We start from the raw sequence: 12,570 nt of genomic DNA, 5'->3' as shown, positions 1-12,570 counted from the left end.
TACCATGTTGGTAGTATGGGTAATATATATTAATACCTGTGCTGTAGTTACCTTAAACTCTACTACCAAAATCCCAATCAGTTTAATCTCAGTTTTGTCTGACTTGAAAACAGATAAAATATCTGTACTTATTTTGCAAAGTGTTAGGAGGATATGCAGATTACATTTAACTCTACTAAAAAAACCTCAAAAACATGGCTTGATTTCTATCTCCTCTATGCCTATTAGATTTTGTCTTTAAGATAACTGATACTTATAATCTAAAACTTTATCTTGAATGGACTCAGTTAATTTCATAACAATGCTAAGATACTGGAGATACAAAATCATCCTGAAGAAATCTATACCAAACTTGCACTAAGAAAAAAAACACTATGAAAGAAAACATGTTAAGACATGGTTACAAGCAGGTATAAATCTGGGTACTCTGTACAATCACTATATTAAAACCTGCAAAGGGAAAAAACATTCAGAAAGTCATATGCCTTTTAATGCTGAAGGGGGATAAAGCCTGGATAGATGTCAGGATTTCCAATTTAAGCAGGGTATAATGTACCACGGCTAAAAAAAAAAAAAAAAAAAAAAAAAGAAAGTAAACAGCATGGTAAAACCTATATGATTCCCACTATATGAATTATAAAATCACAGAAGTGGAAAAACTATTATATAGAAACAGAAAGCAGATCACTGGTGGGGTGGGGTGAGATTACAAAGGAGTACAAGGCAAATCTGGGGGTAATGAAAATGTTCTACATGTTGGTGTGGTAGCAACTAGCTATCAAAATTCATCTTTAAACTGTGCCTTTAAAATGGGTACATATATATATAGAAGTCAGATCTCAAAAAAATTAATGTAAAAGGGGGTGGTGAAGATAGGTTACCTCTTATGAAATGAGTGGATTTACTAGCAAATCAAGATGAGGGTATTTTAAAAGTTAGAAACCAACCTTTAAATCTCTATTTTCAAAAATCAAAAGTATATACAATGACTAAAAAGAAACACAAATGAGGAACACCTATAAATGCAAGTCTGTCACCAGTTCCAGTTTAACCTATCTCCCCCTTCTCCCCTGACCTACTTCTCCTTTGGCCTATTAGTACAGTTTTCCCACCATTTCAATTATTGATAAAACCTGTCACCTACAACTATTTTTTCACACATAAAAAAATTAGCCAATTATCAGTTTAAATAGTACTAAAATTTAAGTATCTTGACCATTATGTGCTCAGTGCTAGTAAATACAGCCAAGTTTAGGAACAATGTTTTAGAGCCAGACACAGCTAAGTTATAACCTTAGGGATAATTATTCAACTTCTTGGAGATGGGTTTTCTCATCTGTAAATTAAGAATAATAATGTCTACCACTTGAACTAAACTGAGTCCATGTATGTACAGCACCTGGCACATAGTAAGCACTTAATTCTCAAGACACAGGTCAACAGTGTTAAGGCAGTGCAGATCAGTAAATATCAACAGGTTCAGCATGGCGGAAGCAAAAGGAAATAAAAACCATCAAGAAGCAGAACAGGCAGAAAGCTAGGGAGGGATCTGAACTGCAGAGATATGAGGCTTGAGAGAAATGAAAGATGCTTCAGGAAGAAAGAAGTGTAAAGGCTGACCATGACATTCCGAGGAGAGAGATGAACCCTAATCAAGGAATATGTAAAAAAAAAAAAAAAAAAAAAAAGAGTGGTAAACATGGTACCCAGGTGGAACTGGCTGGTCTATAAAAATACCTTTGAAAAGACAAATACAAAGCTGAGACTGAAGAACATGATACTGAAATGGGTGACAGATGCCAGGAAAGCCACCCAAGAGGTAAGAGCAAGAGGAAAATGTTGGAAAGAAAAAGAGAACACAGGTCACGTGAAGAAAAAAAAAAAAAAAACACTTAAAAGTTACTGAAGACACAGCCCTGTCAAATAGAACTTTCTATAATGATGGAAATGTTCCCCATTTTTGCTATTCCAATACAGTGGTACGGCTTCTGAAATGTTTCAATATAGTGCATGAAATGAATTTTCATTTAATTTTAATTTAAACTAAATAACAACATGGGGCTAGTGGCTATCATATGTGCAGAAAGAGAGGAAGGAGAACAGATAATTGAAAAGTAACTGAGGACACAAGCACCAATTGCTCAGAAAACAGTATAATAAAAACATTGATTTAACCTAGTCTTTTCTGAGACACACTGAATTTGAACATATACAAGTTAAACTGCTTAGTAAGAAACAAAAATAGAATACTAAGATCTGCCATAAACAAGAACAGCAGCAGCACAAAATTACAAGGTCCCTGAACTCAAAGAACACATTTCATGCTTATTTTAGTAGTGTAATAAAAAACTAGATGAAAAAATGTTTTAGAGTACTTGCAATAATGAAACACTCTTTTAAGAGAAGGGTCTCCCATTTCTTTTACTGTCAACTAAAACAAAATAAAGAAAAATAGAAAAAAGATAAAGGCAAACATATTACTGAGCTCCTGAGATGTGAAAAAAAATCTGTATGCCCCTAAGAAATCTGATTTTAAAGCTCAGAAGATTCCTTTTCACAGCAATATGCTAAGAAAACCCAATATTCAATGTACTTTTCCAACCATAAAATTAAAGGGATATAAGGCCAAGAACTCCAATTAATAGGATAATAGCCGAGCATACTTTATTTTCCTCATATTAGCCTCAACTACACAATTCAGAAATCTGATGTATTTTCTTTATAAAAACAAGGGACAGGCTGGATTTGCCTCTGAGGCTGTAATTTGCAGAGCCCTGTACTAGGGGAAAGGACAAAACTACTTTATTATATTTTTGGTTATTTTTATACTATACAAAAGCAACCTGATATTTTTACCTTCATATAGATGGCAATTTTCAGATAAATTACTGGTTTTGGCGAGCTTTTTCATATTTTCAGGTAGATCCTCAAGCTTCCTCTTCAAGACAGTTTTGCTTCTCATATCTTCTGTGTCTGAGTCCCCACCCACATTTTTTTTCCTACACTGAATTAAATTAATCAATTCTTTGACTCTATCCTTATCATAATCCAAAGAATGAGAAGACTTCTGCTTTCTAGGTATAATAGTTTCACCCCTTGAGTTATTTCGTTTTCCAAATTTCATTTTTGTACCATTCATTTCTTCTTCTTGGCCTTCATAGTCTGATAGTGGACTGAATTGTTGAAGTTTTCTATTTTCTTCAAAAAGCTCTTTTAATTTACAAATTGGTAACTGATACATCTCAGGCCGAAAAATATAGGCATGCAAACAATTATCAATATGGGATTTATTTTTTGGAGCCGAGTATAAAAATTTTTTATCATCTAATCGTGAATCATACGGAAACATGATAAACTCTCGTTTACCTGAACCAAAACCTCGTTTAAAAAATTCATTTACATACTTTTCAACAACAGAATGAAAATTTATAGTATTTATATCTTTGAATTCCTTTCGACACTGAATCAAAGCAAACTGTAAAAACTGAGTTATTTTTAATACATCTGTCATGCTCTCATGTCTCTTCTGTGGTGCTGCATTAGTTGAACCTTTTTGTGCTGTAAACAAACAAAAAAGCAAATCATGTTAGCCATCAAGAATCAAATACACATCTACATGTTGTCAAAAAGAAATTCAACATTCATACATTAATGGTAAACCAAACTAGCAATATGTAACCTAATACATATATGTAGTATAGAAATAAATGAAGAGTTTGCTTTTAAAAACAGGCCAATAATAAACTAAAACTAAAAACTGCAGAAGATATTTTAAAGGGAAAAACACCCATTTCACTGATGATCTTCATTTCTTACTGTCCCTAGGCAATTCAACTGGTGGTAAGCAAAATATAAGGAGAGATAAAGAAGCAGGGCAAGATCGGAGGCTCCTAGCAAGAGAATCCTGCAAATGATAGCAATGTCACTCCTTCCTACTATAACAAGTTTAACTTTACATAAATGTTCTACCCTCATAAGTAAGCATATAGGCACCCAGTGGCTACAACTGAAAATGTCATTCTTAATCTAACAGTGAAACCCATCAGTGGGAATTTTACCTTAATATAGGATTCCAGTATGTTTTTAAAAACAGTGAATAGCAAATTTTCTCGAACATCAGTGTGAAAAATTTTTATTAATTTTAAATGGCGTAAATTTAACCTAGCACGATTCTTTTACTGTTGCTAAAATTTGAATGCAAAACTTAACTCAGCTAGAAAAGATTCATAATACAAAACACTAAAAAACAAAGCAACAGTATTTTAATAATTACAATATTTAGTGAAAACACTGATCACACCCAAATAATTTTTCATAAAAAAAATCGAATCATATATAACTTATGTTTTATTCTGCTAATATCTCTTAATACCCCTAATATTTTCTAAAATATAAGAAACAAAATGCTTACTGAGTTATCTGGAAAATTTCAATGAAATTTAAGAATCTATCAGTGACAGGATTTAGATATTCAAAGAACTTACAAGGAACTATGCCTCTAGATTCTTGAAATAGAAATAAAGCATGTAGGACTCGAGACTTGGCAGTTTGATGTTCTAAAAAAAAAAAAAAAAAAAAAAAAAAAAAAAAAAAAAAGAAGCCAAATTGATTAGCAATATGTTCTCATGAAAAAAATTAAAGAACTATAAAAATTAAAGCCATCACCTACCATATGGAGAAACCATTTGACAAGGAGAAAGAAGAAAAAGGTATCCTCGGTCTCCCAAAGGTTTAACAAGAACCTGAATTTTTGGAAGAGGGAAGAAGTTGAATCTGCTTTATTATTACTCATCATAAGGCAGGCACATAGCAGTTTCAACTAATTATGAAGAAAATAAGTTATTGATCATCTTTCTTTAGGAAAAATATTGCTACCAAATTAAAAACTCTACTAACTGATTAACAAAATTCCAATCAAACAAAAATTCCCTAGTTTTCTCATACAAACAATAACCGGAAAATATTACTGAGCGAATTTCCCTAATTAAGACCGATTTGATTTTTCCATGAAGCTCAAATACAAGGACCAAATTAAAGACTTCAAATATCTTCCTCACAATTCAAAAGACATGTTATTAATTGTCAAGGCAGTGTGCTAGATGTTGGTAGCATAAGTACTGCCTTTCATGAAATCAAGCTAATCTCAAATGAAATGTATTTTTAGAATCTAATTCTTCACGTAGTTAATAAACACCTTTCAACCTAAGGCAATCTGCCTTGCCAGAAATAACTTCAAAGACAGGCAACACAAGACAGAGAAGGTCTCAAAAAGATAATACAAAATAACAGGAAGAGAAAAAAATACACTTTATAGCTGGAAAAGGTACTTAGAGTATACTTCAGGTGGATTTTGAAGGATGGGAACATCGCCAAGAGCCCAAAATTATGGGAAGGATATTTCAATAGAGTGAACATCGTAAGCAAAGGCAGAGTTATAATTGAGAGAACAATTTGCAGGCAGTAGAGTACTTATGACTAGCAAAAGGGTGACGACAGACTAGGCCAAACGTATAAGTCTAGAAGGAAAGATCCTAGGCTCAACTGTAAAAAGAAAAGAATGCCAGGTTGGCCAGGAATGCCCTCAAGAGTATACACACCCTTTCCAACTGGAGTTCAAAAAATGACAACAAAAAAACTCCAACAGCACTGTGAAGGAGGAGGAAAGAAAACAACATAAATGTGAAGAAAGTTCATGAGCTACTACAATTGTTTGCAAAATGGAAGTAAAGAACTAAACATGACAGACACAAAATCTAATAGAATAAAATCTTAAAAACATGTTAAAAATATAAAACAGCAAGCTTATAAACTAAGAGGAAATAAGCTACTCTAAAATTTAGCAGAAACAGGGGATCCCTGGGTGGCCCAGCGGTTTGGCGCCTGCCTTTGGCCCAGGGCGCGATTCTGGAGACCCAGGATCGAATCCCACATCGGGCTCCCAGTGCATGGAGCCTGCTTCTCCCTCTGCCTGTGTCTCTGCCTCTCTCTCTCTCTCTCTGTGACTATCATAAATAAATAAAAATTTAAAAAAAATAAATCTTTAAAAAAATAAAATTTAGCAGAAACAACAGATTCCAACATCCAAGGACTTAAAATTGGAATTATTAAATATAATATATAAAATAATAGGTATGGATGCTTAAAGAAATAACTGGCAGAATCGAAAACATGCTCACAGAAAAACTGCTATACAAATTATCATAGCAGCTTATCCATAACAGCCAAAGAGTGGAAACAATTGATGAATAGACAAAATACGGTATTATCCATACAAGAAAATACTGTTAAGGCAGCCCAGCCCGGGTGGCTCAGCGGTTTGGCGCTGCCTTCAGCCCAGGGCCTAATCCTGGAGACCCTGCATCGGGTCCTGCTTTGGGCTCCCCGCATGGAGCCTGCTTCTCCCTCTGCCTGTGTCTCTGCCTCTCTCTCTCGTGTGTCTCATGAATAAATAAAATCTTTAAGAAAAAAAAAAAATTCTGTTCAGCCATAAGAAAGGAATGAAGTACCGATACATAAAAGTATTATGCTAAGAGGGATGCCTGGGTGGCTCAGTCAGTTGAGCGACCAACTCTTGGTTTCAGCTGAGGTCATGATCCCATGGATCGTGAGCTTATGCACCATATAGGGCTCTCCATGCTCAGTGGGGAGTCTACTTGAAGAGTCTCTCTGCTCCTCCCCTCTCAAATAAAAAGATTCTTTAAAAAATATTACTATGCTAAGTGAAAGAAGCCAGGCAGATACAGCATGTATAAAATATCTAGAACAGACAAATCCATAAAGACAGAAGCAGATTCATAGTTAGTAGGAACTAAAGAAAAAAATGCAGAGTGTATGCTTAATGGGTATGAGGCTGCTCTCTGTGGTGATCAAAATGTTCTGAAAATAGTGGTGATGGTTGCATAATACTGTGAATCCACTAAAAATCACTCAAAAAGTGTACACTTAAAAAAAAAGTATACACTTAAAGTGAAGTTTATTTCGATTAAAAAAATACCAAGGAGGGATGCCTGGGTGGCTCAGCGGTTGAGTATCTGTCTTTGGCTCAGGGCGTGATCCTGGGATTGAGTCTCACATCAGGCTCCCCGCATGGAGCCTGCTTCTCCCTCTGCCTGTGTCTCTGCCTCTCTCTGTATCTCTCACGTATAAATAAATAAAATCGTAAAAAAAGAAATACCAAGGAGTATCAGAATATAACTTTTACCTCCTTTAACAGTGCCTGACACATAACAGGTACTCAAGTAAGTGTTACTGAAAAAGTTAAGAATCTGTCCCCCAAAAAAGAAAAGACCAGGCAGATCTCAAAAATAATCAAGTATACTTGTTTAGAAATAAAAACTATGTGATATAAGAAACTCAATGCATGAATTAAACAGCAAATTAGACACAGCTAAACACAGAATTTGTAAGCTAGAAGATAGCTATGAAATACTCAGAATGCAGCACACTGAAAAACAAGTGGATGTAAAACACAAAAGTTCAGATAGCAAGTACATCATGAAAAGACCTGACATATAAGATACTCTAGGGTCCTAGAAAGTCTAAACAGAATGAAGAATTAATCAGATAGTAACTAACTGTATTTACAGAAATGAATATGTAAATCCAGATACTAAAGAATATACAGCAAGTTGGATAAATGAAAAATCTATACTTAGATATGTAACTGCAAAACACCAAAGATTAAAAAAGCAAACAAAAAAGATGACAACCGACAAAGGAGTAATAATTAGACTAAGAACTAACCTCTCAACAAAGACAGATGCCAAAAGATACAGTAATATAGTCAAAGTGCTAAGAGAAAACAGCTGTCAACCCAGAATTGTGTACCCAGTTTCTAACAATTAAGGAAGACACTTTTTCGGGGGGGAGGGGGTTAATCTACCCAGGGGGCATGTTAAAAAACTGAGCACAATGTCAGCTTTACATCAAGTATCAATAAATTTTCAATAATTACCACCTGTTCTGATTATAACAGAATTAAATTAGAAAAAAACAATACTCTTGTGGAATGCAACTAAAGCAGTATTTGGAACTCAAAATTCATTGAACATTTTTCCAACTTAAGAAGGCAGAAATTACAAAATGAACCCCCAAAAGTAGGAGTTAATAAAACAGCTAAAACTAATAAGAGAGTAAAACAAAGCTGTAACAGAAGTTAAAACCATATTTGATTCTTAATAAAATAGACAAACCTCTGGTGAAAGTGACTAACCAGGGAAAGCATAATGAAAATATTATCACATAATAATGCTCACAGCAGCTATTAATAAGAGTCTATAAATGACTATCACAATAAACACAAAAACATAGAAGAAATGGACAAATCCCTAAAAACCAAACTGACTTGAGAAAAAACAGAAAGCCTGTAAAGTTTAACTACTAAATTGAATACTTTAAAATCATCCATAAATGAATGACAGTTTTGTAGTTAAGTGCTAGCCAACATCCAAAAAATAGATTTTAATCATAAATATATATCCACCTTTGCAAAATGAGAAATACTGCCTAACTCAATTCTGAGAAACTACAGATGTTGATACAAAAACTAGATAAGGACAGTATGAGAAAGATTGCAGGTCAATCTCACTCATCATCACTGATACAAAATTCCTAAAAAAAAAATCCACAGATCAAACCATGCATTTGAAAGAAAAAAAAGAGTTGGTGGGGTTTTTTGTTTGTTTGTTTTTAAAAGTAGGCTCCATGCTGGCAAGGCTTCAACTCATGACTATGAGATCAAAACCTGAGCTGAGATCAGAGTCAGATCTTAGCCGAATGAGCCACACAGGGCCACTGGAGTTGGTATTCTTTTTTTTTTTTTTTTTTTAAATCTTTTTATTTATTTATGATAGTTACACAGAGAGAGAGAGAGACAGAGACACAGGCAGAGAGAGAAGCAGGCTCCATGCACCAGGAGCCCGATGTGGGATTCGATCCCAGGGTCTCCAGGATCACACCCTGGGCCAAAGGCAGGCGCCAAACCCCTGCGCCACCCAGGGATCCCTGGAGTTGGTATTCTTAATCAGCAACACAAATACAGTTTAATACCGGAAAAAGATAAAATATAATTCATTTTATAAGCCTGTAAGATAAATTCTATATATGATGGTTCATTTTACATGTCAACTTGACTGGGTCACAAGGTGTCCAGATACTTGGTCAAACCTTATTCTTGCTATTTCTGAGAGTATTTTTAGGTGAGTTGAACATATAAGCTCTCCCGAATCTCCAGCTTGCTGACTGTAAATCTTGGAACATTTTAGCCTCCATAATTGTGGGAGCCAATTTTTTATAATAAATCTCTTTCCATATGTACATCCTCTTAGTTCTGCTCCTTTGGAAAACCCTAATACACCAATACACCATGTTACCATCTTGATAAATGCCCCTTGCCCAAGCATTTAACAAAATTCAAAACCCATCATGGTTAAAAAAAAATAATGAAGGAAATTTTTAAACTGGTAAAGATATCTGTGAAAAACCTACTGCAAACTTCCTACTTAATGATTAATGTTAGATATGTTCTTTTTAAAATCAAAAAGACAAGAATGCCTACCACTACCACCTTTATTAAACATTGTACTAGGGACGCCTGGGTGGCTCAGCCATTGAGTGTCTGCCTTCAGCTCAGGCCATGATCCCAGTGTCCTGGGACAGAGTCCCACATTGGGCTCCCTGCATGGAGCCTGCTTCTCCCTCTGCCTGTGCCTTGTGCCTGTCTCTTTCTCTCTCTCTGCGTCTCTTCATGAATAAATAAAATTTTTAAAAAAAACAAAACAACAAAAAAAACATTGTACTACAGATCCTAGATTACACAGTAATACAAGAAAGAGAAATAAAAAGCTTAAGGACTAGAGGGAGGAGGAGGGAAACAAAACAATGTTGCTCCCAGATAATAAAGCCTATATAGCAATCCCAAAGAATGTACAAAAAAGAATTACTTAAATTTCATACACTGATCTAACATAAAATCAACATAAATACCAATTACATTTTTATATACCTAACAAATAGAAAAAGAACCCAAATGGAAAATACTGTTTATAACAGCATCAAAAATAGTAAGATGCCTGGGGATAAACTGAATAAAAAATAACCAAGATGTGTATCCAGAAAACTATAAAACTCTATTAAAAGAATACCCTAAAGGAGAAAAGAGCTATCTTGTTCATGGATAAGACAGTACACAAAAGATATCAATTCTCTTAAACTCGATCTATAGACCTAACAAAATTCCAATTAAAAAAATCCCAATAGGGTTTTTTGGGGGCAAGGTGAGAAGGCAGGGAGGGGGAACTTAAAAGCGGATTCTAAAATTTTTTTTAAAAAGTAAAGCTGAAACTTAAGTTCTTGAAAAAAGCTACGTCTCAAATAGCTAAACACTCCTAAACCAAACAGGATGAAAAAAGTGGGGCAGTTGGCCCTACCTCCAATCAAGGCTTCTTAGTGGAGAAAGGAGGGACTATTCAATAAATGATTCAGGAACAACTTGTTACTCACATTGGGGAAAAATGAAGTTGGGTTCCTATACTGTCAAACAAAACAAAAACAAAAACAAAAACAAACCTAAAACTATTTATTTAAGGACTTAAGTGCCTTAGGCCAAATCATAACACATTCAGAAGAAAACACAGGGCAATACCTGTAAGATCTAGGGGTAAGGAAAGATTTCTTAAAGAGGCCACAAAGTGCTTCACATTCAGGGAGATAAAGTTAATTACATTAAGAACATCTGTTCTTCAAAAAAAACACCATGAGTAAAATAAAAAAGGCAAGCACAGATTATGAAAAAAAATTCTAGCACACATACCTCACTGTTAGTACCCAAAATATATGTATCAAATTCCTCAAATTATTAAGAAAACACAAGCCACTCAAAGGAAAAATAGGCAAGTGAACACTAAGAAATTTATAAAAGGATGATCAACTCATCATATTTTAGGAAAATACAGGCTAAAATCCCAGTACAATATATTTTACAACTACCAGATTGGTAAGATTCTGCCACAATCTGTACCAGCGACTGTGTGAATTGATGAGAACTTGCTGGTAGCAGGGGATATATATTGGTACCAACACTTAAAACAATTATCGCATTATCTTGTAAAGCCAGTCATGTGTATATGTTATGATTCAATAATTTTACTTATAAATAAATCCAATATACTAGATATATACCCAAGAGAAAAACTTGTACATATACACCAGGAGATATACAGAATGTTCACATTAGAAACAACATTCAAATTTAGCGACATCCATCATTTTCCTTAAGTTAGTTCTTTTTTTTATATTTAGTTCTAAGAATTATTAACTTATGCCTTACCACAAGAGAGCTCAATATAATCATATTCACATAATAAATCTCCCTGTGAGAAAATAAAATTTCCCTAGATTTCTCAGTGCTCCTCCACCAAAACTAGCCTGCTGATACACAGAAAAGTAAATACAAAGAGAGAATAATCGCTTTCATTTCCTCTAGAAATATTTTACTCCTCATATACTTTAAGAATTAGATCTGTAGGGGGTCCCTGGGTGGCGCAGCGGTTTGGCGTCTTCCTTTGGCCCAGGGCGCGATCCTGGAGACCTGGGATCGAATCCCGCATCGGGCTCCCGGTGCATGGAGCCTGCTTCTCCCTCTGCCTATGTCTCTACCTCTCTCTCTCTCTCTGTGTGACTATCATAAATAAATAAAAATAAAAAAAAAAGAATTAGATCTGTAGCCAATTATCTAAATAACTGCTCTGATCGAAAAGGATAATTAAATTTCCCTTATCTCCCTGAGAATGCCAAGTGGGTACACAAGAGGGTCAAGAGGTTACAGCACAATTAATTCCTATATTAAGCCCCAAGGTGCCAGAAGACGTAGGTATGTATATTTCAAGGATGAATGAGTCCCAGAAACTTGGAGATGTTCTTAGGTCCCAGAGGGCTAAACAGCTCCTGAAAAGATTTATTTATTTACTACAGGGTTGTAATTAATATGTAATACTCTTTACATTTTCAAAGAGAACTTTCCAGGAGGGGAAGGAGATAGTGGCCTTCTTCCTTTAATAAGCCAAGAGAAATCATTTTACCTCATCTGTTGCCTGTTTGATTGGTTTCCTTGGGTTGCCCTAAGGCTAAAGACTGGGGCAAAGGAAGGCTAATATAATTATTACTGTGATGTATTCATTAAATCTATCTCTGATCCATAACATTTTGTGTGCATATTCAAGACAGAATTATTGAGAACCCAACAGTCCTCAACGCATCTCCCATCATTAGACTATAAAGAAAGTAGCTATAGTTAGAATAATTCCCAATGAGGTTTGCAGGAAAAGGGATAGCTACACAAAATATCTAGGGTCCATTACATTTAGGTAATGTATCCTTGTGGAATGCTCATGTCCTCTAAGATATAAAATCTTACTTCTGGGAAAACCCAGTCCTCCAAGAACCTAAAATAATAAGGAAAGAAAGAAAGAAAATACTAGTAACTTCCTATCCTGATTCTTACTACTAGAAATGGAACAGATGCTATAATCTTCTGATAAACTCCTCATTGCCAAGACTCAATATTCATTCTCT

General features: G+C 34.7%; 1 protein-coding gene across 6 annotated transcripts in view; it reads right to left on the bottom strand.

Annotated features, from left to right (window-relative positions):
• The window catches only part of TASOR (transcription activation suppressor), a 48,708-nt gene that overhangs the window by 15,176 nt on the left and 20,962 nt on the right, over positions 1-12,570 (bottom strand). For 5 of the 6 annotated variants that reach the window (XM_038566124.1, XM_038566122.1, XM_038566125.1 and 2 more), the window contains exons 12-14: positions 4,670-4,742; positions 4,485-4,556; positions 2,857-3,558 (exon numbers count right to left, since the gene is read on the bottom strand). In XM_038566124.1, the coding sequence (XP_038422052.1) occupies positions 2,857-3,558; positions 4,485-4,556; positions 4,670-4,742 (847 nt within the window). The remainder of the gene's footprint in view (positions 1-2,856; positions 3,559-4,484; positions 4,557-4,669; positions 4,743-12,570) is intronic. The other variant, XM_038566123.1, reaches the window with a different exon arrangement.

This window comes from Canis lupus, chromosome 20, assembly GCF_011100685.1.
Source record: "Canis lupus familiaris isolate Mischka breed German Shepherd chromosome 20, alternate assembly UU_Cfam_GSD_1.0, whole genome shotgun sequence".
Taxonomy (NCBI): Eukaryota; Metazoa; Chordata; class Mammalia; order Carnivora; family Canidae; genus Canis; species Canis lupus.
Note: the sequence above shows the minus strand (reverse complement) of the source record. Positions and strands in the feature narration are given on the sequence as shown.